Genomic DNA, 27,122 nt, shown 5'->3' with positions numbered 1-27,122 from the left:
TTTTAATTGAGACGGAGTCTTGCTCTGTCACCCAGGCTGGAGTGCAGTGGCGTGATCTCGGCTCACTGCAGCCTCTGGCTCCTGAGTTCCAGTGATACTCCTGCCTCAGCCTACTGGGTAGCTGGGATTACAGGCACATGCTACCACACCCGACTAATGTTTGTATTTTTTCTAATAGAGACAGGGTTTCACCATGTTGGCCAGGCTGGTCTTGAACTCCTGACCTCAGGTGATCTGCCCACCTGGGCCTCCCAAAGTCCTGGGATTACACGCATGAACCACTGCACCTGGGCCTCATTTTCTTTTTATGATAAATAATATCAAAACATGAGGACATTTTAAGAATCGCCAGTCATAGATGGTGCATCTAAGCAGTTTACATTTTCTTCTTACCTTAACAGGGCAATGAGAGGGGAAACATTGCAGAAATAAGAAGCGCTAGATGGGAACCTGGACACTGGCTGACTCTGTTGACCATTGTACTGTCATCCATTGCCTGTCAACAAACCTTTGACCGGATGTTGCTGGTGCAGAACATTTCTTTTTCATAGATATAATATTGTGCTTTTATTTTTACTTAAAATACGAATAAATGTGAAGTTGTTCTTCATTTCCAACTCCCATCCCCCCATCCCCTGCCACATAGGAGGACCTCTGCTGCCCACCTTTGGCCCCAGCCTTTTTATCTGGGGACCGCGAGGACAGCGCCCCCATGCCTCGTCCCCTTGGCCTCACCTGGGCCTGTAGGACTGTCTCCTGCTCCTTCAGCACTTTCGCCTGAAGCTTCCACTCTGCCGCCTGGTTCAGCAACTATGAGAAGAGAAAGTGTGTGGAAAGATGGTCAGATTGACCTTTTAGATTACTATTTGGCTGTAATTTGTCTATAAAACTTAATAATCTGCTCATTAACCTCCTTAAGTAATTTTTTGGAACTCTGTAAAGAATCTAAGAAAGCTAAAGAAAACCAGGCCCAGCATGGTGGCTCATGCCTGTTATCCCAGCACTTTGGGAGGCTGAGCTGGGAGGATTGCTGGAGGCCAGGAGTTTGAGACCCACCTGGGCTACATACGGAGACCCTGTCACTAAAAAAAAAAAAAAAAAAAAAATTAGTCAGGGGTGATGATGCATGCCCGCAGTCCCAGCAACTTGAGAGGCTGAGGCAGGAGGATCACTTGAGCCTAGGAATCCCAGGTTGCAATGAGTTACGATGGGGCTGCTGCACTCTAGCCTGGGCAACAGAGTGAGACTCCACTTCTAAAAAAAATAAAGGAAGAAAAGAAAAGAAAGCTAAGAAAATAATTGGCCTAAAATGTTGGATTCTCAACTATAAACTAGCGGTTTTAATGAAAAAAAAAAAAAAAAGCCTCCAGCTCAAGTATGAATCACAAAAAATTCAACTTCCCACCACATTCTGGAACCCTCTCTAGCAATCCTGGCCAACAATCATTCAGCCTCTGCTTGAACCTCTCCAGAACTTCCTCACTTGGTGCACTTTTGTCAGCAACTGTTTCTTTTCTTTTTCTTTTTCTCTCTCTTTTTTTTTGAGACGGAGTTTCTCTTTTGTCACCCAGGCTGGAACGCAGTGGTGTGATCTCAGCTCCCTGCACCCTCCACCTCCTGGGTTCAAGCGATTCTCCTGCCTCAGCCTTCTCAGTAGCTGGACTTACAGACACCTGCCACCACGCCCAGCTAATTTTTATAGTTTTAGTAGAGAAGGGGTTTTGCCATGTTGGCCAGGCTGGTCTCCAACTCCTGACCTCGTGATCTGCCTGCCTTGGCCTCCCAAAGTGCTGGGATCACAGGTATGAGCCACCGTGCCCGGCCAACAACTGTTTCTTGATAGTAAACCCGGAATCATTCTTCTAGACCACTATTCTCCACCATAGCACATGTGATACAATAAGAAATATGTATGTCCTTGGTCTTTGTCCCTGATTCCTGACACAGAGCTTCTAACAAGTATCAGAATCTCCTATGGAACATATTAAAATGCAGATGCCTCTCAGATAATATGATTTAGGAAGGACAGGGCATGACTGAAATCTGTGCTTAAAATGGTCTGGATATCAGTGGTCTGTGGATTACATTTTGAGAAATACGGGTTAGAAGTTTGACTCATTGGTCTGAATCCTGGCCCCTGAGAGCTGATGGGTTAAACTGAAAAGGTGATTTGGGCATACAATGACACACTCATATATAAGCTTGTAATTTTTAACTTAAGATGAATGTCTATTTCTCAATTTTGAGGAGGGACTGTGGTCTTTGTTTTGGGTATGGATCTTCTGATTAGAGTTCAGAGGGTTTTTTGTTTTGTTTTATTATTTTTTAAAATCACATACATAGTGTGCCATATAAGATTTCTAGGTTGTTAGGCTTGTGTGTGTGTTTAGCAATAGTGCTAGAACCTAAAAATACTTGTGAAGCAGCTTGACTGGATAATTCTCTAGAGTTTTCCACTTCCCCCCAGTCTTTTATAGCTACTCATACCTAGTTTGACAGTTTTTTGCCACTTGTTTGCATTTAGTCTTTCAAAGCACTAAGCATAATTTGCACAAACAGTTTTTTGTTTTCATACTTATATTTCATCAGTTTATGTAACATCCTGTTGATTTACACAAAAGCAAGTGCAATTGGAAAGAAAAGGTTTGTGCAAAGAGCTGATTCTTGGTAAGCTCCACCTTACTAAACTGGGGCAAATATTTGTAGCCCTTCCAGAGAGTGGCTTGGTAGACCTGCAAGTCAGCATGCTGTGGGCATCAGTCAGTGTGTTTTACAAAGAGAATAGTGAACATCAGAGATCCATTTGGCTAGTCTGTCTGGTGGCCATCAATTAAGAAGTTTCTCTTATATTTGAAGATAGGCTGATTTAAATTTCCTACTTTTAGTTTATCCCTATTGTAAAAAAATATCCATGAGGCCTATGTATTACTTATGTAATCAGAACCAAAAAAACCAACAATACAATCATTATTTTTAAAAACTGGAAAGCATCTTTTTCCTCATCTAAGTTTGTCTTTTTCCCATGGCCCAACCTCTCCATTTGTAAAGGGTTGTATTTGTTCCTCTATGCTTCCCAGTGTGCAATGAAGACTGATTCTTAATAGAAGTGCAACTGACTGGTCCTAGGAGAGGACCAGGGCAGCTGTGGAATAGAAGCCCTACAGTGTCCCCTCTGGCCATCTGAGGGGAGTGGTGGCACTGTGCCTGCTAATTGTGAGCTGGCTATGCAGCCTTGTTGTGACTGGTGACCCCTGACCTCGAGGGAGGCTGGTGGCTGCCTATTCTGCCTGGATGACTTGATATCTCATCACTTCCAAAGGGAGGTGCCCGAGCTGCAACCCAGGTAGGTGGCTAGCTTTGAAGAACTGAGGGGAGCTCCCTCTCTTTGACTCAAATCTGTTTTGCTGAACCAGGGCAGGGTGCTAGTTTCTTGCTAAGGCTGGATCGTCTCAAACCTGCTCTCCAATGTCTCTCATGTTCATCTTTGTCTAGTTCTTTCTCGGTCATATCTCATGTGTTATATAACAAGTACTGATATCCGGTGGGAAGCATATTTTACCCAAGAGGGTAATTACACCAATGGTGGAATTTCTATTCTCTTGGATTGTGAATAATAATTGAATGTTTTATTTCTTGCTTTCAGAGCTAGGTTGTAGATGGATTTCATAAATTAATCTTTTTCTTAAGAGAACATGGACTTCTGATTTGAAATTATCCAATGTCCACCAGGTTATATTGCCCAAAATTTGTCTTTTTGTTACCATGTTTGAAAAGTTATTTTAAAATTACTATTCTAACCAATTGAATTGATTCTGGTCTGATTTTGGGTAAATGAAAAGCTCAAGATCAAAATGTGAAATGGCCAAATTTGAATAATTGGTCCATGGACTATGTTTTACCTCTCTCTCACCCCAGCAACAGATACATGCCTCAACTCATACCTCTGAAACACACATCTGAGTGTGATGCACCATCACAGAGAGTGTGGGCTTTGGGAACAGACGCACAGAAGATCAAAACACATCTTGCTCAGTCAGCAGTGTGTGACCTTTACATGTTGCATATCTTCTTGGAGCCTCAATTCTCTCATCCGTAGAATGGCCCTACAGCTTTTTACGGGGTGCTTGGGGTTAATGAGATATCAATAAACACTGCCACTCAGTTTCCTCAACCCAAAACTTAGGAGTCATCCTTGACTCTCTCCTTTTCTCTTTGTCACCAGCTTCAGGTCTGCAGCACTGCCTGTTGATTTCACATTGAAAACAACTTTCGTCCATCTCCAACTCTCTTCTCTGCTGCCATATCCCTAAACCAGGTCATTGTTACATTTCATCTGATTGCTATAGTAGTCCCCTAATTGTCTTCTTGCTCTTTTGTCCCTCTGCAGTCTATTTTCCATCCAGAAGCCAAATTAATCTTAGCAGATGCAGAGTAGATCATGCCATCACTTCCTTTGCAGAAGTACCCAGTACTTTCCCATTGTATTTAGAATGAAATCCAAATGACTTTTTAAGTCCTACAAAGCTACCCAGTTTGACCCATGCTTACCTCTCCAACTTCGTTTTGAACTTTTCCCCCATGCTCTTGCTTCCCTGACCTTTTCCTGTTTCTGGAGCACACCAGACTGGCTCCAGCATTAGGGCGTTTGTTGCTGCTGCAGATGCTGGAGACGATGCTCCAAGTGGCAGCTCCTCATCTGGCAGGGCTTAGCTCAATCAAGCATTCTCCCCTCCAGGAGGCCTTCCTGGTCACTCAATCTAAAGTACGTCCCCTTCTTTGGCCCCTTCTCAGTTTCTCCTTATTTCCTTAGTAACAGTGATTATTGTCTGTAATGACCCTTCCTTGTTTGCTCGTCTATTGCCTGTCTCTTTCCAGTTAGACTCTGATCTCCATAGTAGGAGATGGCCCTTCTCTGTCTTGTTCACGGCTATGTCCCAGCACCTAACACAGTGCTTAGCAGATAACAGGCACTTGAAAAATATGTGTGGAATGGATGAATGACGATTTTATGTAGAAAGTAGTGTAGATACAGTACGTCAGACTGGGTTGGCTAATTTAGTTCTCCATAGAAGTTGGGGCTCTTTCTCCATCAGTCTAGTGCTCTTTGACCATTATAAAAACAACCTGCAGCTGGGTGCGGTGGCTCACGCCTGTAATCCCAGCACTTTGGGAGGCCGATGGGGGCCGATCACCTGAGGTCAGGAGTTCGAGACCAGTCTGGCCAACAGGGTGAAACCATGTCTCTACTAAAAATACAGAAAAAGTAGCCGGGCATGATAGTGGGCGCCTGTAATCCCAGCTACTTGGGAGGCTGAGGCAGGAGAATCGCTGGAACCTGGCAGGCAGAGGTTGCAGTGGGCCGAGATCGCACCACTGCATTCTAGCCTGAATGACAGAGACTCTGTCTCAAATAAATAAATAAATACAAAACAATTTGCTCAGAGTGTCTCTGACATTGAGTTGGACCAGATATGCAGAATGACTAAAATGGTAAGTACATATTCCTTTTCTCGTTTGTGTCGCTCCTCTGCTTCCTTCATCATTTCTTGGGCCTGCTCAAGCTTTGCATCCACCAGCTTCTGCTGCAGTTCTCTGTGTTTAAATATTTTGTCCAGATGCTAAGAAAAATAAAGTATACATAGAAAGTTTGGTTTATTATTGGTGCTTAAAAATGCAAAATAAAATAATTCACATTAATATACATTCTCCAGGTTTTAAGATGTAAAAGAAGAGAGGGATAAATGCATTGGCATCACTCACAGCTTCATACTAAAGCTGTAAATTGGTGAACTGCGCCCACCCCCAACTTTGCACCACACACACAAAGGTAGCTACAAAAGGTAGAGGCCAGAGTTCAGCAGTGTCAACACCAAAAGATCCATACAATATTTTTCTACATTTGGTAACTATTAGATATGATGCTATTTATTATGTTAGCGCAGACAATCATCTATCAGTATACAATATACAGGGGCTGCAGATATCATTTGGTATTTTGGCTCTTTCTGTGAATACAAAATCACTTTTAATCACAACATTAGTGCAATTTATCATGATGAATTCTCTGCATTCTTGCCTCTGGCGTTGTGAGAAAGTCTTGGGGTGCCAGCATGTGGTCTGAGGTCTGGGAGTAAGGCCTGAGCCCCCCTGAATTCTACTCTGTTGCTGTGGTGGGTATGACAAGGCCAAGGGTCATAGAGAAATTGATTTGCAAATGTGCAGAGCTCGCCACACCTTTTGACCTCTGGACTAGTTTGGTGAAGAGAAACTTCCAACTCTACCTCAGTATGGATAACTTCCTGGTCACCAGGAGGTCCTATCAGAAACAGGACATAGAATTCTACCCTTGGGCTTTACTTAGAACCAGTCCCAGGAATATACAACTAGTATAGCAGCCCATTCCCATCTGAGATCTCTCTGAAGAGTATGGATATTTTGCTTTCACTCCTTCCTTTCTTCTTTAGACTGAACCTCCACTCTGGAGCAGGATTGATCCTCGTGACAAGATAAAATGGTAGCATGGCATCTTGGCTTACTGTGAGGAGTTTCTTGATTTACCTAACCACTGCGACCATATGCTGTTGGCTCAGTTTTGTGCTTGATAAAATCTTAGCATGTTGCCAACAGAGCCGCTTTGACTATGTTATGTTACATTTTAAAGCAGAGATTTAAAATTTGGGTGGGATAGGGAAAGGAATATGATGTATCAAAATCCTGAGAGGGTATCTGGAATCTTAAAAACATATTAAATATTAAAATATAATTTGGTGATAACAAAAGATGTTGATCATCCCCCTAATATAACCTATTCAAAGTAAAAGGCTTTTGGCTCTTGTGACTGTGGGTAAGTGGTTTAATCTCTTAGCTTCTGCTTCCCATCTATAATATATTATTAATTAGTGCATAAGATTGTTGAGACAATTAAATGCCATATGGTATGTAAAGTTCAGCACTTAGCACGTTGCCTGATACAAACTAAGCACTGAATAAATGACATCATTATTATCACAATGATTACATTACTAATACTATTATTGGCCTAGTAGGGTACAGACTCTTTTTTTTTTTTTTTGAGATGGAGTCTCACACTGTCTCCTGGGCTGAAGTGCAGTGGCGTGATCTCAGCTCACTGTAACCTCCGCCTCCCAGGTTCAAGCGATTCTCCTGCCTCAGCCTCTTGAGTAGCTGGGATTACAGGCACCCACCACCATGCCCAGCTAATTTTTTTGTATTTTCAGTAGAGACGGGGTTTCACTATGTTGGCCAGGCTGGTCAACTCCTGACCTCTTGATCCGCCTGCCTCGGCCTCCCAAAGTGTTGGGATTACTAGGCGTGAGCCACCACGCCCGGCCAGAATACAGACTCTTAATTTAGATGACATGGCAATTCTTAAGGAGTATGTGAGTTATTTCTGGCTATACAGAGAGGATTTTTAAAAGGCTGAGAAATATTATTTTCAAGGAAAACTGTGCCCACAGCCTATCACTTTCTATTTATTGCCTTTACTTTGCAGTGATGCCAGTTTTGAAGAAATCCCATATGACTTTCAGTCAGGTATTTTGTAAGACCATCTGTCTTCATTTTGGCTAGTCAAGGAAATCCAATCCTAAATGTGAATCTGTTGAGAGGGCTGGCTGTAACTGTCTTATTAACCAAGTTCCCACCTTGACCACCCAGATCCGGATCTATGTACTGTTCTAAGTTGTTTGATGTGGTTCTCACCTCCTCTCTGAGCTCATACTGATCAATGATGCTTTTTAGCTTTTCTGCAAGCTCTGTGTTCTCCTGACAGAGCTTCATATTTCGCTCACTCTGCTGCTCAATCTGGCCCTGGATGTCCGTGAGGGTACTCTGGAAATGGCTTGTGATTTCCTTCCTTTTCTCTTCTTCCTCACGGGCCCGCTGAAGCGCCTCTTCCTGTGAATAAAAAGCAAAACATTTTGTTTAAATGCACCCCGGGTTTATAGAACTCAGGATTAGGTCACCCAAAGGAGATGAGTGTGCAGAGTAGGTGGGATTTTTTTTTCAGTTCTCTAGAGCTAAAGCTGCTCAGCCCCAAAATAAATGTATGAGTAAAGGTTTCAGCTGTGAGTACATAGTTACTCAGAACAGGTGCTGTGAAGGCCTTGAATTTGTAGTCAGTGATGAATAGACTTGTTTTAAAGATGACGGGTCTCTTGCTGAGTGAATGAACTGCAGCAATTTCTAACAAACACACAGTCACACAATTTTGATCTCTTGGCTGTGGCCTGAAAAAAAGGCCCCTTGAGTTTACTGATTGATGAGACAGATCATGTGTTTCTCTGGTTTGGTAAAAGGAGAAGAATAGATCTTATATTTCCCTATGAAAACCACGGCATATTAACCACATAATTGTATTACCAAGTTTTGTAAATATAAGTGATCACAATAAAAATTTTCTCTTTGTGAGAAAAAACTTTCATCAAAGAACTTTAAAAAAGGAAACTAAGATAGCACAGCTCAATTACAGCCATTCAAGAATATAAAAGGGAATCTTTCCAAATATGCTGGATATTATTTTGTTTTTGAAAGAACAATCATTAAATGTGTCACATAGGGTAATTAAAATGTTCAAAGTAAATTTTGAATCTGAAAGCAATATTAAGTTTCAAATCTTCTGTAACTCTAAAGTGAAACATCTAATTTTCCTTCTTCTGCTTTGTTAACATCAAAGAATTGCAAATTAACTTTTATATCATTTCTGTTCTCTTTTCTCCTAAATCAAAACTCTCCATTCATTGCTAGCCACTGACAATGAGCTCCAATTTCCTCCATATCTATATTGAGAATTGCTTTGTGATTGTTATTCTTTTCGAATAAAAGGGTTTAATCTTGCTACATCCTACCAAAGATAGAGACATTTACATGGCTGACAAATGAGACAGACATTTTAGGATTCCTTTCAGTTCTGATTGTTAATATGAAAGCTTGCTTCGTTGTTGGCAAGTAAAATTATACTGCATTTGATTGCCTACCAAGTTCAAATTATGTAACAGGATTTTTTAAAAGAAATAATAATTTTTAACAGAAGTAATTGTACAGATCTTTATCATAACAAAATAATGTGATCAAAATAAAAACTGATGCTGAAAATATATGCTCTGAAAATATTTTATCATTAGGTTTCTTCTTTCCTCTACAATAATAACACATTTCCTAACTCTAATGTGACTCCTGATAGCAGAATCATAATTTATTCATGTTATAAACCTTTATTAAGCAACAACTTCTCAGGGGTATTGAAGATATCTGTACTTCCTAAACTGAAGAAATAAACTATCTGAGATATTATTTCCCTGAACTTTGTATACTAACACTTACTGTATGTGTTTCGCTAAAAATAATTATGGCTACCAGTTAACAGCAATTAAATATATGTATGATTGTGATTGTTTCCTCATTGGTCCTGATTAGCTTAGAAGTCAGCAAGTTTGGAATCAGAACTACAGACCATGATTTGAATTCCATTTGTATTTATAAATATTCCATGAATGAATAAATGAACCACCCCATGCAAGTCTGAAGTTTTTTTTTTTATTGGGAACTGGCTATAGAAAGAAAGTATAGATGTTAGGATGGCAGTAAATAAATGTCAAACAAACAATCATAACCCCTAATCCTGGCCCAAAAGATGTCATCTTGCATTTTATATATATATATGTGTGTGTGTATATATATATGTGTGTGTGTGTGTGTATAAAATATATAGAATATATACATTTTTTTTTTTTTTGTTTTTTTTTTTTTTTTTTTTTTGGAGATGAAGTCTCACTCTGTTGCCCAGGCTGGAGTACAGTGGCATGATCTTGGCTCACTGCAACCTCCACCACCCGAGTTCAAGTGATTCTCCTGCCTCAGTCTCCTAAGTAGCTGGGATTACAGGTATGCATCACCACACTCAGCTAATTTTTTTATTTTTAGTAGAGATGGGGTTTCACCATGTTGGTCAGGCTGGTCTCAAACTCCCGACCTCAGATGATCTGCCCACCTTGGCTTCCCAAAGTGCTGGAATTACGGGCGTTGAGCCACTGCACCCGACCTATATTGTTTTTCAGTGAGACAAAAAGAAATCTAGCAAAATCTTAAAACATTTGAGTCCATTGTTAAAGGATTTTCAATCATTTGGACAGCATCTGAGATAAAATTATCTTTTCCTTATCAAATACATTATTCAAAGTCAAAATAATGTCAATAAAAATGAGGGATGAAGTCTGAGATAACAAAGAAAAAAACCTTGCAAGCATCATTGTGCATCTTACAACTGGTGCTGTGCCTGGCACATAATCCATAGGTATTCAGTAAATGTTTATTTAATGAATCAATGAATTATTAATTTATGTACAGACATATGAGTAGCTTGGACTAGATCATTCCTACAGTCCTATCCACATTAAAAATCTGTGATATTCTGATAACAAATGCTTCTCATTTCTTTAGGAAAATCATGCTCCCTGAGACGTTCACCCCTCTCTTACTAGGCAGTTCTTTTTCAGTATAGTTTGAGGCTCAGATTTATCACTTCAAATATATGTATCATTTTGTTGAAACAAACCCATGTCTCAGACTTTCATCAATCCTTTCTTAAGTTATCCTAAATTGTGAGGTTCTGTGTGTGTGTGTGTTTGACTCATTGAAGGAGCGGTTTTGATAATGAAAAGTAAAAGCTAAAATTTGTGATGGTAGAAATACCTAGTTATATATTGTCTTTCTATATCTTCCCAAGCTTCCAGCACATGGATTTTAGATTTAGGTATACTTAAGCTGTTTCACTAGTATGGCCAAGGAAGCTCATATCAAGTTGACCCTTCTGCAAATAACAACTATAAACTCTGGATGAAATGCAAGAAACAATGATGACACCAGAGAGTAAACAAAATCAGACAGACTCTGGAGGGAAGTTGGCACTTGTACATGAGTTTCCTATTTTTTTACAGCTTTTAGCTTGAGAGAAATCTGCAGTTGGCAGGAGTATGAGGTGGGCAAAATTCTCACATAAAACATACCATCTTCCATATTGGAAGAATAAGAATACAGAGTTCTGGACAACTAGAGTCCCTCAACAGTGAGGGGAGATCACCCCAAAACGAGAGAGTCAGAGAAATAGATCCCAGATCCTGTGAATAAACTTTACACAAGTCTGATTGGCCTTGAGCCACATGTGTACAAAGCCATCTAGCTAAGTAAAAAAGAACTGAACTGAGATTTCAGCTGCTGCTCAAGAGACAAAGTTTATGGTTTGAATCTAACCAAATTAATTGTCTGCTTAAACAAATAAAAAGTATTCAGCATATAGTAGAATCCAGATTCTCCACAACATAATAGTCACAACATCCAGGATCCAATAGACAATGGCTTGACATATGAAGAATCAAGAAAATGTGGCCTATCTCCAAAGAAAAGACAATTAGAAGAGGCCTGTTCTACAATGCTGCAAATGTGGAATTAGCAGACAAGCATTTAAAAACAGGTATTATAACTATGGTCAGTGATGTAAAGGAAAATATTATCTCAATGAATGAAAAGGTAGAAAATCTCAGGTGAGAGATTATGTATAAAAAAAGAACCAAATGGAAATTCTGAAATTAAAAATTGCAAAATCTGAAATGTAAACATCACTGGATGGATTTAGAGCAGAATGAAAATGAGAAAGAAAAGAATCACTGAATGTGAAGATAGACCAATCAAAATAAGATAATCTAAAAATAAAAGAGAAAAAGTATTGGTGAAGAATGTGAAGATTGACTCGAAGGCCTGTAGGACAATATCAAAAGGTCTAACACACATAGAGTTAGAATCTTAGAAGGAAAGAAGATGGAGAGAAAGTGGAGCAGAAAAACTATTCGAAGAAATAATGGCTGAAAAAAATTAAAATTTACCAAGTAGGGATACATACGAAAAAAACCACCCCGGTCATAAAGCAGTAAAAGTTCTGAAAGTCAAAGATCAATACAAAGACCTTGAAAAGGGCAGAGAAAAAGAACATAACACATGTGGAGGAACAATAATTTAAATGATTGTTGATTTTCATGAAAAATTTTAAAAGCCAGTATAGTGGAACATTTATATAAGGCTAAAAGGAAAAAAAAAACCTCACGAATAGGTTCTCTCCATGCAGAATTCTATATCCAATGAATTTAGCTTTCAATTAAAATAAAAGATATTTTAAAGATAAAAGACAACTAAGAGAATTGATTACCAGATTTGTACTGTAAGAAATACTAAAAGAAGTACTTCAGGTTGAGGGACATGACATCAGACAGAAATGTGAAGCTACAGAATGAATAAGAAGTATCAGAATGATAAACATCTGGGTAGATAAAAGGGATAGTTTTGTCTTTAAGAAGAAATACATATTATCATTTAAAGTAAATATTATAACAATGTCTCATCGGCTTTACAAAACTATGTAAATATAATACATATAATGATGATAGCTTAAAGGCTGAGGGAGTAAATTAATCTATTTAGTTGCAGTGTTTCTACGTGTCATGTGAAGTAATACAACATTAACTCCAGGAAGACTATGAAAAATTAAGAATGTATATTGTAATCACAGAGCAACTACTAAAGATAATGCGTAGTGTTATAATTTAAAAATACAAGAGATAAAATGTAATTTTAAAATATTCAAATAATCCAAAGGAAGGCAGGGAAAGAACAAGAGAAACAAAGTAGAGGTGACAAATAATAAACAAATAATAAAATGGTAGACATATATCAAACCACATCAATACGTACATTTTATGTTAATGGACTAGTGCTGCAATTAAAAGGCAGATACTGCAGGAATGAAAAGAAGTAAGATCCAGCTATATGCTATCTTGAAAGGATGCACTTTAAATATAAAGACCCAGGCTGAAAGTGAATGGATGAAAAGAGATACACCAGGCAAACAATACGAGTAAGAAAACTAGAGTGGCTATATTGATATCAGATAATGTAGACACCAAGACAAAGATTATTACTGGCCGGGCGTGGTGGCTCACACCTGTAATCCCAATACTTTGGGAGGCTGAGGTCAGCGGATCACGAGGTCAGGAGTTCAAGGCCAGCCTGGCCAAGATGGTGAAACTCCATCTCTACTAAAAATACAAAAATTAGCTGGGCATGGTGGCAGGTGCCTATAATTCCAGCTACTCGGGAGGCTAACGCAGAGAATTGCTTGAACCAGGGAGCTGGAGCTTGCAGTGAGCCGAGATTGCGCCCCTGCACTCCAGCCTAGGCAACAGAGCAAGACTCCGTCTCACCAAAAAAAAAAAAAAAAAAAAAAAAAAAAAGATTAGTAAGGGACATTTCATAACGGTAAAATCACCAATAGGACATAATAATTATAAATGTATATACACCTAATATTAATGCTTCAAAGTACATAAAGCAGAAATTGGCCTAATTAAAATAAGCGGACAGTTCCACAATTATATGAGACTTTTAACTCTCATTTCTCAGCAACTGATAGATAAAAAAATTCAAAAAAACCAAAAATGATTTAAAGCTAATTGTTACTTATGGAACACTACACCCACCATCTGAAAAACATTCTTTCAAAGTACATATGATATCAAGATAGAGCATGTATGATAGGCTATAAAAATTAAATAACACTTCTAAATAATCCCTGGGTCAAAGAAAAAATTAGAAAATTTGAAAATATTTTGAATTTGAATTCTGATTTTGACATTTAAAATATGCTTAACCTTGGACAACTGATTGGGATTGCTGAGTGTCAGTTTCTTCATCAATAAAGTGGAGATATTAACCTTCACTGGGTTATCGTGAAGATTAAATGAAATAATGTATGTAAAGCACTTAGCATAACTTCTGGCATAATAATGATACTTAATGTCGTTGTTCATAATGAGAAGCCATTACTGAGGGTATATGGGCACACTTACAGGGTCTCCTGCTACTTTGATCATTCTGTCTTTGTTTTTTTGGTGGGGGAGGGTCTCTAACCAGTTGGATGGTATTAATAAGATTTCTCTCTCTCTCTTTTTTTTTTCTGAGACATCACTCTGTCACGCAGGTTGGAGTGTAGTGGCACAATCATAGCATACTGCAGGCTCTAACTTCTGGGCTCAAATGATCCTCCTGCTTCAGCCTCCCAAGTAGCTGGCACTACAGGAACATGCCACATTCAGCTGATTTTCTTGATTTTTGGTAGAGACAACGTCTCACTATCATAAATGTTGCCCAGGCTGGTCTCGAATTCCCAAGCTCAAGTGATCCTCCTGCCTTGGCCTTCCAAAATGCTAGGATTACAGATGTGACCCGCTGTGACCAGCTGATCATTCTGTCTTTCAATACTACCCAAGAAGACCATGCTGTATCATTCTACTCTTTATATTTCTTTGCTGATAAATGATCCCGCCCTATCTGATTTAATTTTTATCTCCTTACTGTGTAACATTACTGAGAGACAGTGGATTTACGTAGACACACAAGAGATTTATGCATCCTTTGAATCCAAATCTTGAGTTGAGGACAATGCTTCCATCCTCAGGCCCCCATTCAGCCTGGGTGTCTGTCTTCAGTACCATTGTTGACAAGACGCCAGTAGCCCATCTCCTAAAACTTGCAATTTGAGACTTCGACTTCATCACTCTGGTTCTCCATTTCCCAGATATTAAAAAGCAATTTGGAAAATGAGGAATCATGATTATCTTCTATTTTTCTTCCTAACTCAATCATACAAATTCAGCAATGATTTTCATGTACTCTGTTTCTTGAAGTATCTCTTTTTAAACGCTTATAATAATAACTACCTCACAGGAACCTTGGTGTCTAATTAATTATTGTTTGTCGAAAGCTTTAGGATCTTCAGCTGGAAAGGGGATTGGGAAGCACACAGTATCATCTTGGAGAGCTCTGCGTCTTGCTATATTGAATGGAGCTAGTGTCTCTGTGTAATCAAATTAACCACACTGCTAGGGCTTACGCTGTAATTAATGAAACCCGTGCAGACCCAATGAAGTGATCAGTCTATTATTTTTAGATTGAATAATTAAGCCTGAAGAGCTTCAGTGCTTTTTCCAATAGCTTCCTTTTTTTCAGATGACTATTGACATTTTGGTTCTCAATCTCATTTCATTGTGTCAATTCGGTGTGTGTCCATTTATCTCATGTCATGCAGAATTCATTATAATACCAAAAATGCTGAATCTTTACAAATGTATTTTAAAAAAGAACTAAGGCCTACCTTAGAAACAAACTCAACATAATAAAAAGGTAAGGGGAATGGTATGCATTTTATTAAGGGCCTGCACTGTGTCAGGTACTGTGTGGGTACCTTACATATTCAACTTCATCTAATTTTTTCCCAGCCACACAGTGAAGCTGGTCTAATCTCCATTTTATGGATGAAGAAAGTAGCTCAAGAAGGTAAAATTATTTAAGGATACCAGCAAGCAAGGGGCAGAGGCAGTATTTGAACCCAAGCCTCTCTGATTCTAAAATTCACACTTTCCACGAGTAGCAGAGGCCTGTCTTGTGCCCATTTAAGAAAGTATGTTATTCTGAGCCATTGGGACATACCTTGAGAGTCTTGTTGTGTCTCTGCAGCTCCCGGCACAGACTCTCCAATTTGCTTCGGGCAAGGATAGCTCTGCTGTGCTCACCTTGTAACTGGTCCTTTTCTTTTTGAATTTGTACCTGTTTCTTTTGGAGGAGCTTCAACTTCTTTTGCTCAGTACGATGTTCATCCAGCTGTACACATGGAGATACAAACATGAAAGAAAATGGTAGGGATCTCCTTGGAGTCGATAGAGAAAAAGCAGACCTAAAGATTACTCTATGGTTGTTTGGAAACATTCTTTCCTATTATCTCTTCCTTTGGAAGTAAATGAGATTCACCAGTGTCACCTTTGTAGTACTTGAAGGTATAGTTTTCAGAGCACAGCATTGACAGGTTTTTCATTATTATTAGTCTCTTTTTACTTTGATCTATTTTGGATGGTCTAGAAATACTTTTCCTGAGTCTATCTAACCAATATTGAATAGCCAGACAAAATTGAAAGACATGTCTTGGAATCTGTAAACTGCCAGAGTTCATGACGATGCCTTGCACTGAGGCAATGATCAACAGTCTGTCTGCCTGGGTTGCATTTAGTTCGCATAATTCTTCCTTGAAACAAGCTTCTAGCACTATTTTTAAAAATAAGAAAGAGAAATACAGCCTCCTGGTAAACAGAAGATGAAGTCTTCTTCTTTATAATTTTGGGCTCTGAGTGTGGATTGTTTGTGTGTGGGAAAGGAGAAGAGAAAGTATCCTTCCACCACCTAAGTATTGACGGGTTTTCACCAAACCATCAGAAATAGCTACTGCATGATTCAACAGCATGAATAGCAAATATCTGTAACATGCCTTGCTGCTCCCCACCCACACCCGCCGTGTGCTTATAACAAATAGATCATTCTGCTGGTTTCTGCTGAGTCCAGGTGAACTCTTCTCGTGTTCCTCCAGCAGCCACGAATGCTGTGGAACATGAAATCAACTTACTACTGTACTTTCCATCTTGGATGCTGAAGTTCTAGGATAGGGTTGTCACTAAAATGCAGGACACCCCGTTACATTTAAATTTCAAATAAACAAGAAATAATTTTTAGCATAGGTTTTAATATATTCCAAATATTGCATGAGACATATTTTGCCAAAAGTTATTTGTTGTTTATCTGAAACGTAAACTTAACTGAGTGTAATGTATGTTTATTTGTTACATGTCTAGAACAACATTAATATGGAGTTCTAGACCTGGTGTGGGGAGCATGGGGATAAACCTCAGAAGCCTCCAGAGAGAGATCAGTGGACTCTGGGAGTGTCGATCTCAGACTGACCATCGCTGGGGCCACATTCAAGCAGCAGCCCTTTGTCCAGAGCCATTTCTTCCACTGGCCTTAATTCCTGTAGTGCCCAGATGGTGATGAAGTCAGGTAAGTACTAGTCCTAATAACGACTTTGTTGATGAACAGAAAGGAAAAGCCCTGATTCTTCTGGACCTCAGGTGTTCTGGTGCCTCACAGAGCCTAATGCAAATGGATACAGATGCCACATGAGCCCTGACACATGCCTCAGTTTCCCCATTTAAAAAAGCCATTGGGGCCAGGCTGGTGGCTCATGCCTGTAATCCCAGCACTTTGGGATGTGAGGCAGGCAGATCACGAGGTCAGGAGATCACGACCATCCTGGCCAACATGGTGAAACCCCATCTCTACTAAAAATACAAAAATTAGCTGGGTGTGGCGGCACACACCTGTAATCCCAGCTACTTGGGAGGCTGAGGCAGAAGAATTGCTTGAACCAGGGAGATGGAGGTTGTAGTGAGTCGAGATTGCACCACTGCACTCCAGCCTGGGTGACAGAGCAAGACTCCATCTCAAAAAAAAATAATAATAAATAACAAATAAAAAGCAGTTATTCTTTCTGAGGGAGATGAACACCTGTCACACTTTCTTCAGTTCACATTTTATTTCTTTCCTCTCTCCCTCCCGCCACCCTAAAATAAGCATTTTAAACCCTTGCCAGGTAAAACTAAGGCTATGTATATATGATATTCTATCTTCAAACTTACGTGCAATTTCTAGCTACTAGTGGAAATTAGCATTGTAAAAACAAGACCCATATTACTAAAACTATTGATTGAAATAGATATGCTCCTTGGAAAATAAATAATCTGTTATTTCTCATGCTAAGCTTCCTCATAGATGTGATCCTTTCATTTTGCATCACAGCTATAAGATAGGCATGAAATTTCTTGCACATATATTTTGATTTTAAATGACTATTGTCCTTTCTTGAAATTTATATATTGTAGACCGGGCATGGTGGCTCACGCCTGTAATCCCAGCACTTTGGGAGGCTGAGGCAGGCGGATCACCTGAAGTCAGGAAGTCGAGACCAGCTGGGCCAACATGGTTAAACCTCGTCTCTACTAAAAATACAAAGATTAGCCGGGCCTAGGGGCGGGCGCCTGCAATCCCAGCTACTCGGGAGGCTGAGGCAGGAGAATCGCTTGAGCCTGGGAGCTGGAGGTTGCAGTGAGTTGAGATCGTGCCACTGCACTCCAGCCTGGGTGACAAGAGCAATACTCCATCTCAAAAAAAAAAAAAAAACGAAATTTATATATTGTTATTATTCTTGCCATTCTGGTTTAGACTTTACCTTCTGAAGATGAAACCAATATCAGGGCTTCTGAACCCCAACACAAATAACATATTGGGCCAGATAATTTTTTGTTGTTGGGGCTGTCCTATGCCTTGTAAGTTGTTCAACACCATCCCTGGCCCCTACCTGCTATATGCCAGTAGCACTGCCCAATTGCAACAACCCAAAATATCTCCAGACAGACATGCCTATTGTTGCCTGGTGGACAAAACTGTCCCTGTTCAGGGAACTCTGCACTGCGTGGCTTTATCTGAGTGTCAGGAGGAAGACACCCTATAGGTGTTTCATAAGTTGAAAGAGAAATGATTTGTGCTTGCTCATTATCCATTTAATGTTTTATTTTTATTTTTAATTTTAATTTTTTTAGAGACAGAGTCTTGCTCAGTCACCCAGGCTGGAGTGCAGTGGCACAATCACTGATAGTTCACTGAAGCCTCGAACACCTGGCTTCAGTCACCCTCCTGCCTCAGCCTCCTGACTAGCTGGGACAACAGATGCGTGCCACCATGCCCAGCTAATTTTTTTTGTAGAGATGGGTTCTCGCCATATTGTCCAGGCTGGTCTTGAGCTCCCGAGTTCAAGCAATCCGCCTGCCTTGGCCTCCCAAAGTGCTGGGATTACAGGCACGGGCCACTGTCTTGGCCTATTTTGTTTCTAATATTAATCAAGATAATACACCAGAACTTTCCTTTATATTTAAAAAATTTTAAATTATTAACAAAGTAATTCAGCCAATATTCAAGTGATTCTTGGCATCGAAGACAATGAAAATACACATTCCCTGCCCTCTAGGTTCTTACTGCCCAGCTTCAGTCAAATGCAGGCTTTGTGATTTTACTTAGGCATAGTTCTGTACAGTTGTAATAGGCATACAGAATATCTGTCTGTAATTTCTCTTGTTTTCTTTCTCTTTTTTACTAAGTTAAAAAGTAAAATTATTGCTAAGTACTAAATTAAAATCCTATTACTGATGTTGTTTTAACTACATAAGAAATGAGGAAATTAAATGCAAAAAATATTTCTCCCAGGCCATTTCCTAATTTAGTCATGAAGTGTCCTTACTTATTAATGAGCTTATCTTTATTTATTAATGAATACAATGTCAGGTAATATTACAGGGTTGAGACTCTGCAAGGATGAGTGAGCTAGAGTGGCAGTTTGATTCACAGCTTTGAATTTGATGATTTATTTCATGTGAACACTTATATTTCAGTCATTTTCTATATTAATATCCAAATCAGTGAGCAAGGAAATAGGCTTTAGTCTCCATGTAAAAAATTGAAATTCCTCATAATTTTTCTTTTCTGAAAAGGAAATGTAATAGGATTTTGGGTCAATTTTCTCCTATTCATTTTTTCTAGGATGACCTCTCGGGTTTGAAAGTTTATCACAAGAGATGATACAAATGCCAAAGTATAGCAAGTAAGGCTTGAATTGAATATGGTCTCTGGAAAAACAATCTCTTGTTTATTGGGGGTGACTGCTTTGCTAGGAGGATGAGTAGGTACAGGGAGTTTCCTGAGACCAGGGTGAGCAACACTGGCTCATGGAGAAAACATCGATAAGTCTGGAAAAGTGATGCTTCCCCAATGTACTGCCGTGGGACTGCAGCACCATACATCATTTCCTGTATTAGTCTAGAATGCTGTCCAGTCCCCTCAAGTATAGAACTTGGCGCTGGAAATGAAACATGAATGGCCTTGGTATGCGTTGGTAAATTGAAGGGGCAAAGCAAAAATGACTCAGAAAATACTAAAAAGAGCAAGGATGGATAGGTGAGAATCGCATGGAAATGTGAGAGTAGGGGCCAGATTTGGAGATAAAATATTTTTGACACCTAACTTATGGTATTGAAATTCTTAATAGCCAGTGCAATACAAGTTGCAAGAAAACTGATACACTGATACTTGCTTTGTGAGTTTCTACTGCTCTTTTGGGAAGCAATATGGCCATAAAGTTTAAAAACCAGAAAGCACTCATCTTGTTTAATTTAGTAATCCTATTTCTGGAAATTTTCCTTAAAATCATAAAAAAGAAGGAGAAAAAACAAAGCTAATACGTGATGATGTTCATTGCAGAAATATTTGGTAAAGCAAAATAGTGAGAGGAATTTAAATATCTTCGAATTATTGAATCAGTAGATATGGCCACTTAACGGAATATGATACAACCTTTACAAAACATATTTATGAAGACTATATATTATATGGAAAAATGCCTGTCATGTACAAAACCAGACATCAACTTATATGTACCTTATGACTGTAATTATAATTAAAAGCATCTCTGCATATACAGTAGAACAGGAAAAGAATATGCATAAAACAAAGTTTGTATTTTACATGAGGGATTAGAGGTATTTTTGTTTATTTTGTGTATGCACCACTATATATATTCATAATGTAGTTTGTATGTCTAAAAAATAATCTAAAAATATTGTTGGCAGAGTTAAGTAATCAGCCAGTCACTTAGAGTTTCAGAATTTTTCTGGATCTATTGCATAATAATTCAGCATAACAGGATGCATCAGGTAGAAAGACAGAAAGATCACAGGACTAGATTCAGAGTGAAAAACAAAGAAAACAAGTCACTCACTGAAGTGTACCCATCTATAGGGATGAAGAGTTTGTGGGCCTGAAGCTTATTCAGTTTTGGAGGCCCTCTTAAAAAAAAAAATTAAAGAGAATTAGGCCCCGGGCCTCAAAGGGGTCCATGTAAGTGAGATGTCCTGAGGTTTAAGCCTCCTTAGCTGCAATGGTAAATCTACTGTTGGGGGCAGTTCAACCTACTGTCTGGAGGAATTTTTTGCTATATGGAGTCTTAAGTTTCATTCTCCTGTCACTGTTTCTTCAAAAGAAATAACGGAAAGAACTTGTATTTTGCCCCAAACTACTTTCTATTTGCAACTACATGATTTCATGCAACTCTTCTAAACAACAAGGACATAAAATAGATTTCTTTGTGTATAAATAACTTACATATGCCCCATATAGTACATGTTGAAAGTTGCTAGAACAGCTCTTCCACTCCTATAATGTTCTGGTATCCAACAGTGTTGATGTGCAATATATAAATGCCAAGTCCAAGATTAAAAACTCAGGCAACTGACTAACTTTTAAAAAGTTCCCCAAACTATGTCAATATATCTAAAATGCATATATATACATTTTAAGAAAGATTATTCTCAATAAGTTCTATAAAAATAAGTTCAATTGTTTGGTCCATCTAACTTCACTACTATTAGCATGAGCTTTCAGTCTACAGTAAGATGTATTTTACCTTTTTCTCAACGTGACACCAACACAAAAGGAGCTAGTGAGGTGCTAACATGTGAGAATCAGCCCAGTGATTCTGGTCACAATACATTTCAGGGAGAGGAACCCATGTCACTGGGATTGGGTGATATGGTTTATTTTCCTTCCCTGATTTGGATAACCAAATGGAACAGATAGAGATTCTGATGGGAATTCCTTCAAAAGAATTTTTTTAGAAGCAGAAATAAAGGAGAAGGTTACTGCCTAGCTTTATTAGAGAGGATGCCACATCTGAACTGTGGGTCTCATAGTCTGCAGGGTTAGCACACAGACCTCAGATGTTGGTCTTTACAATTCATTCTCAGATTGGCAGGTGTTTGTTTTTCCTTGAAACTAGAGGCACTGGGCTCACTAAGTCCTCCCCTTTTCTCCAACCAGCCAATTCTAGAGTTAGTAGTGAGGAGACAGTCCACTTTGAGGATTCTCTGATGGTTGAGAGTAGCTTCCTTTGCTCCTAGGGACCCCAATTTATTGAGAAGGAGGCTGCCTAGGAGCACCTAGAACAGGGTGCAAAACAATTCACATGAAATGCTTTGCTATTGTAGGCAAGAGGGAGAAGAATGAGGATCAAAGATAATAAATACAGAAATGGACCAGACTAGAATGTGCCATGAACTGAAGGATGGCATGACTCAACCCCCTGCTGTCTTCCCTTTGTAGCTCTCAAAAACCCTAGGTAGGAGAACTGAGTGAAAGTTTGAAAATATACTATCTATCTATGTGTCTATATTAATTTATGTATGTATTTATATTTAGAGACAGGGTCTTGCTGTCACCCAGACTGGAGTGCAGTGGCACAATCATGGCTCATTGCAACCTCAAACTCCTGAGTTCAAGCAATCCTCCTGACACAGCCTCCTGAGAAGCTAGGACTACAGGTGCTCATCACAATGCCCAGCTAATTTAAAAAACTGTAGAGATGGGGGCTCGCTATGTTATCGAGGTTGGTCTCGAACTCCTGGCCTGGGGCAGTCCTCCCACCTCGGCCTCCCAAAGTGTTGGGATTACAGGTGTGAGCCACTGCACCTGGCCTGTTTATCTTTATATTGAGTATATTTCTATTTTATTACAAAACTAAAAAGAACTTTTAAATATCTACAATTTTCAATCACATATACTTCAGTCTCCTAGCCCCAAAATTACACACATAATTGGAGGTGGTGGTGGACACTCCAATTCTAGCCTCTTTCTTCCTCTTGCTGTTATTTCTCAACTTTTCTTTCCTTGTTTTTTCCTTAAGAAATTCTTCTTTTATGAGTTCTAGCTCAGGCTTGTTCAAAGTTACCAGCCATGGTCTTTATTTAATGAGGTACCTGAAAAACTAAGTCTCCTTTTCTCAGCTCTAACTGGAGCCTGAATCTTTCTGAGAAAAGAAGCTAATCAAAGATCTTACCAATTCAGCATACTTCTTGAATAAAAAATCAAACTTTTCTTCAGGTGTTTGCAACTTGTTCAGATTTTGCATTAGCAGGTTGGCTTCTTTGCCTTAAAAAAAAAAAGACATGAAAAAAATAAGTGTTGAATTTACAGTCAGGTGATAAGGGCTGGAGTCTCAGATTGACCACTTGCTAATTATTCCCCACTTTGGCCAAGCCATTCATCTTATCAGATGTAATTTTCTTTCCTATAGAAAGGATGACACCTACTTACAGAGTGAATGTTAGTTGGGAAGTTTGTGAATGTGTGGCACAGTGTGAGGTTCATGGCAGACTCTCAATAAATGTTTGCTATAACAGAAATCCCCCAGTTTTCATCACAAGAATCCGTTCTTATTACTCCTCCCTGTATTCTTCAGAATCAAAAGATTTTATGCATCAAAAATACTGACTTTCTGAAAGACTACGCCACCCATTTTCCCATTTGAATTAACAAAAAGGAAGCAAAACAGCCAATCAAAATTTCTGACTAGTATGAAACAGCAACACAGAGTTGCTAGGATTCCAGCCAAAAGCAGAGAAGCTTGATGAAGTAGCCTGCCCATTTTTTCCCCTGTGTTTTTTGTTCTTTTGGTAACTCTTTTCCCTCTTTTAGGGAGAACCAAGTTTCTCTTTTTTGTACATAAACCCATTCCTTGGGATTGGAGTGGGAATACCTCTGATCCTGTTTCCTACCAAACAGAATAAAGTCATTATAGAAGGAAAACCAAGCAAAGACATGGAGGGTCTTTTCACAAGCCTTTTTGTGTCTCTGTGATAATGGACACAGCCTTCTCTGGCCTTCCTTTCCTCCACCTAGGCCTTAATATCCGTTGGCAGTTTCATTTTGTTTCCAGTTGGAGCTTATGCTACATTAAAAAAAAATTAACCCTGTTAAATAACGATAAACAGGTGGGGCATTTTTCCCATCCCTACCTATCTATGAAAACCACTCTGTTTAATCAGAGTAGAGTGGTCAAGCCACATAACAAAGCCCACACTTCCTGATACAAATCTGCTTAAGAAAATTAACAATTTGGTTGGGCGAGGTGGCTCACACCTATAATCCCAGCACTTTGGGAGGCCGCGGCGGGCGTATCACGAGGTCAGGAGTTCGAGATCAGCCTGACCAACATGATGAAACCCCATCTCTACTAAAAATACAAAACTTAGCCGGGCGTGGTGATGCGCACCTGTAATCCCAGCTACTCAGGAGGCTGAGGCAGGAGAATCATTTGAACCAGGGAAGCGGAAGTTGCAGTGAGCTGAGATCATGCCACTGCACTCCAGCCTGGGTGACAGAGTGAGACTCCGTCTCAAAGAAAAAAAAAAAGAAAAGAAAATTAACAACTTTGACCTTTCCCCCAAGAACAGACATTTCCCCTTGGCTAGAGTACTTGCTTTCATCTTGGAGAGACATATATGTCATGAAATTAGGGTTGCCAGATGAAATATAGGACATGGGGCACACTTGTACTAAAAAATGAGGGGTGTTTACCTGAAATTCTAATTTTTCTGGACATCCTATATTTTCCTTTGCTAAATCTGGCAACCTTACATGGAATCAAGGAGTTTGATATCTAGAAGGAATTTCAAAGAGCATCCAGACTAACGGGTTAATTTCATGGATTTTAGTATTTAAGGCCCAGAAAAGTCCAAAGTTACATGATTAGTGCTGGCAGAGCAAAGGCTTGAATCCAAGGCTTGCCTACTTGTTCTAAGTCACTCCACTCTCATGTGGAATTCTGATGCTAGAGAAACCTAGAGAAATAGGAAACTTTTTTTTTTTTTTTGAAAAAATGACCTCATTTCCAACAGTTAGTTTGGTCTATCTTTGCCTAGTGAGTCAGTTCAGATTAGCCTAAGACAGGGGAAGGTGGGTGTGAGTAGGGTCCCTCCCAGCTCTGCAATTATGGCCTGTGGCATCTGCAGCTGATAATCACTGCCGCCTCGCCCCTGCCAGGCCTGTGCTTTGGTTATCCCTCTACTGACAGGGATGGATTTGTATTGGTCAGGCCATCCCTTCACCCTTGTCTTCAGTCCAGGGAAGGTGCCCACATAAAGACTACAATCCCAAGTTAGAGTGTCATCTATTAAAGTCAAGAGACTGTACCCTTGATCATTCTTGGCCCAGGATGCAACGCAGCGTTTGGCCCATGGCAAGTGCTCAGTAAATGATGATAATAATAGAAGAAAACAAAGCTGTCCAGGCGCGGTGGCTCATGCCTGTAATCCCAGCACTTTGGGAGGCTGACATGGGTGGATCACAAGGTCAGGAGATCGAGACCATCCTGGCCAACACGGTGAAACCCCATCTCTACTAAAATACAAAAAATTAGCTAGGCCCAGTGGTGGTGCACGCCTGTAGTCCCAGCTACTAGGGAGGCTGAGGCAGGGGAATCACTTGAACCCAGGAAGCAGAAATTGCAGTGAGCCGAGATTGCACTGCACTCCATTGCAAACAAACAAACGAAACAAAACAAAACAAAAACAAAGCCAACCAGCTCAAACCCATATCATGGGAGTGAAATAAACAATGTCATGAAAACAACTTTTTGTGACCAACTAGAGGAAAAACAGGTCTTACTCTCACCTGTGATGTTTTACGTTTCCTGGGATACGGCTCAGTGTGTGTACTGATATATAAAACCATTACATGTCTTGTTTGGGAGAGATAGAAATGAGTCAGTCCAAAGGTTCTCGCTTTCTTCCCACATTAAGTATCTTCTCCCCTTTGGTTTTATTTTCTGTAACTGTGAGAAGAGGTTTCTTTTGTTTTTGTTTGTTTTGCTTTTTAACCTTCGCACTCACTGAGGTCTCTTTCTGCTCAAGTCTTTTTGCTAGAAGGTTAACATCCAGGTGCATCAATATGCCTTCAAAAATTATTCCTCCCGCCAACAAAAAATCCAGGAAACAGAATTTCTGTTTGTAAGTCTCACAGGAAAAGCACTAAAACTGGAGATTTAAAAAAAAAAAAAATCCGGCCGGGCACGGTGGCTCAAGCCTGTAATCCCAGCACTTTGGGAGGCCGAGATGGGCGGATCACGAGGTCAGGAGATCAAGACCATCCTGGCTAATACAGTGAAACCCCGTCTCTACTAAAAAAATACAAAAAAGTAGCCGGGCGAGGTGACGGGCGCCTGTAGTCCCAGCTACCCAGCTACTCAGGAGGCTGAGGCAGGAGAATGGCGTAAACCTGGGAGGCGGAGCTTGCAGTGAGCCGAGATCTGGCCACTGCACTCCAGCCTGGGCGACAGAGCGAGACTCCGTCTCAAAAAAAAAAAAAAAAAAAAGAAATCCAGGAAACTGGAGATGGGCATGTGCAGAATTCATAAATTTATGACATCACTGATCTCAGTTTTTAAACTTCCATTGGTGTTGTTGGACTAGGGTGCTATGTGGAGTAATCATGGAGGAGGGGAGTAGACAGAGACTTGCTCATCATCTACAAAAGGCTATCGTTACATCTCCATGGAAATAGGGTCATTTGGTGCCAGTGTCAAACACAAGAGGAAAAACTGACTTTATTCAGGGACACTTTATCAGGAAGGAATCACCTGCCTTCTCCCTAATGTGTCCTTCCAAAGCAAGATGCATTTCTTCCTCATGAAAGCTAGGAAGGCACGTGGGCATGTAGCCACCGCACTGCGAAATGCTCAGCATGGTAGGAAGTCTACATGAAAGTGGAACCACCTGTGCAGCAGACACAGCGCTGTCGCATATGGCTGTGGTCACTGGCACAATTTTATTGGAAGATGGAGAAATTATTTTTAATCAAAGAAACAAAAAACTGGCTGGGCGCGGTGGCTCATGCCTGTAATCCCAGCACTTTGGGAGGCTGAGGTGGGCAGATCACGAATCAGGAGATCGAGACCATCCTGGCCAACATGGTGAAACCCCGTCTCTACTAAAAATACAAAAATTAGCTGGGTGTGGTGGCTCGTGCCTATAATCCCAGCTACTCTGGAGGCTGAGGCAGGAAAATCGCTTGAACCAGGGAGGCAGAGGTTGCAGTGAGCCGAGATTGCTCCACAGCAGACCAGCCTGGCAACAGAGCCAGACTCTGTCTCAAAAAAAGAAAGAAAGAAAGAAAAGAAAGGAAGAAAGGAAAGAAAGGAAAGAAAGGGAGGAAGGAAGGAAGGAAGGAAGGAAGGAAGGAAGGAAGGAAGGAAGGAAGAAGGAAGGAAGGAAGGAAGGAAGAAAGGAAGGAAGGAA

At 39.9% G+C, this 27,122-nt stretch overlaps 1 protein-coding gene across 1 annotated transcript in view; it reads right to left on the bottom strand.

Annotated features, from left to right (window-relative positions):
* Positions 1 to 27,122, bottom strand: part of TXLNB (taxilin beta) — a 52,497-nt gene that overhangs the window by 14,642 nt on the left and 10,733 nt on the right. Inside the window, exons 3-7 of the mRNA XM_017848987.1 lie at positions 22,886 to 22,977; positions 15,553 to 15,723; positions 7,723 to 7,917; positions 5,499 to 5,618; positions 736 to 810 (exon numbers count right to left, since the gene is read on the bottom strand). Of these exons, the coding sequence (XP_017704476.1) occupies positions 736 to 810; positions 5,499 to 5,618; positions 7,723 to 7,917; positions 15,553 to 15,723; positions 22,886 to 22,977 (653 nt within the window). The remainder of the gene's footprint in view (positions 1 to 735; positions 811 to 5,498; positions 5,619 to 7,722; positions 7,918 to 15,552; positions 15,724 to 22,885; positions 22,978 to 27,122) is intronic.

Source organism: Rhinopithecus bieti, unplaced genomic scaffold (assembly GCF_001698545.2).
Source record: "Rhinopithecus bieti isolate Rb0 unplaced genomic scaffold, ASM169854v2 scaffold_31173, whole genome shotgun sequence".
NCBI lineage: Eukaryota > Metazoa > Chordata > Mammalia > Primates > Cercopithecidae > Rhinopithecus > Rhinopithecus bieti.
Note: the sequence above shows the minus strand (reverse complement) of the source record. Positions and strands in the feature narration are given on the sequence as shown.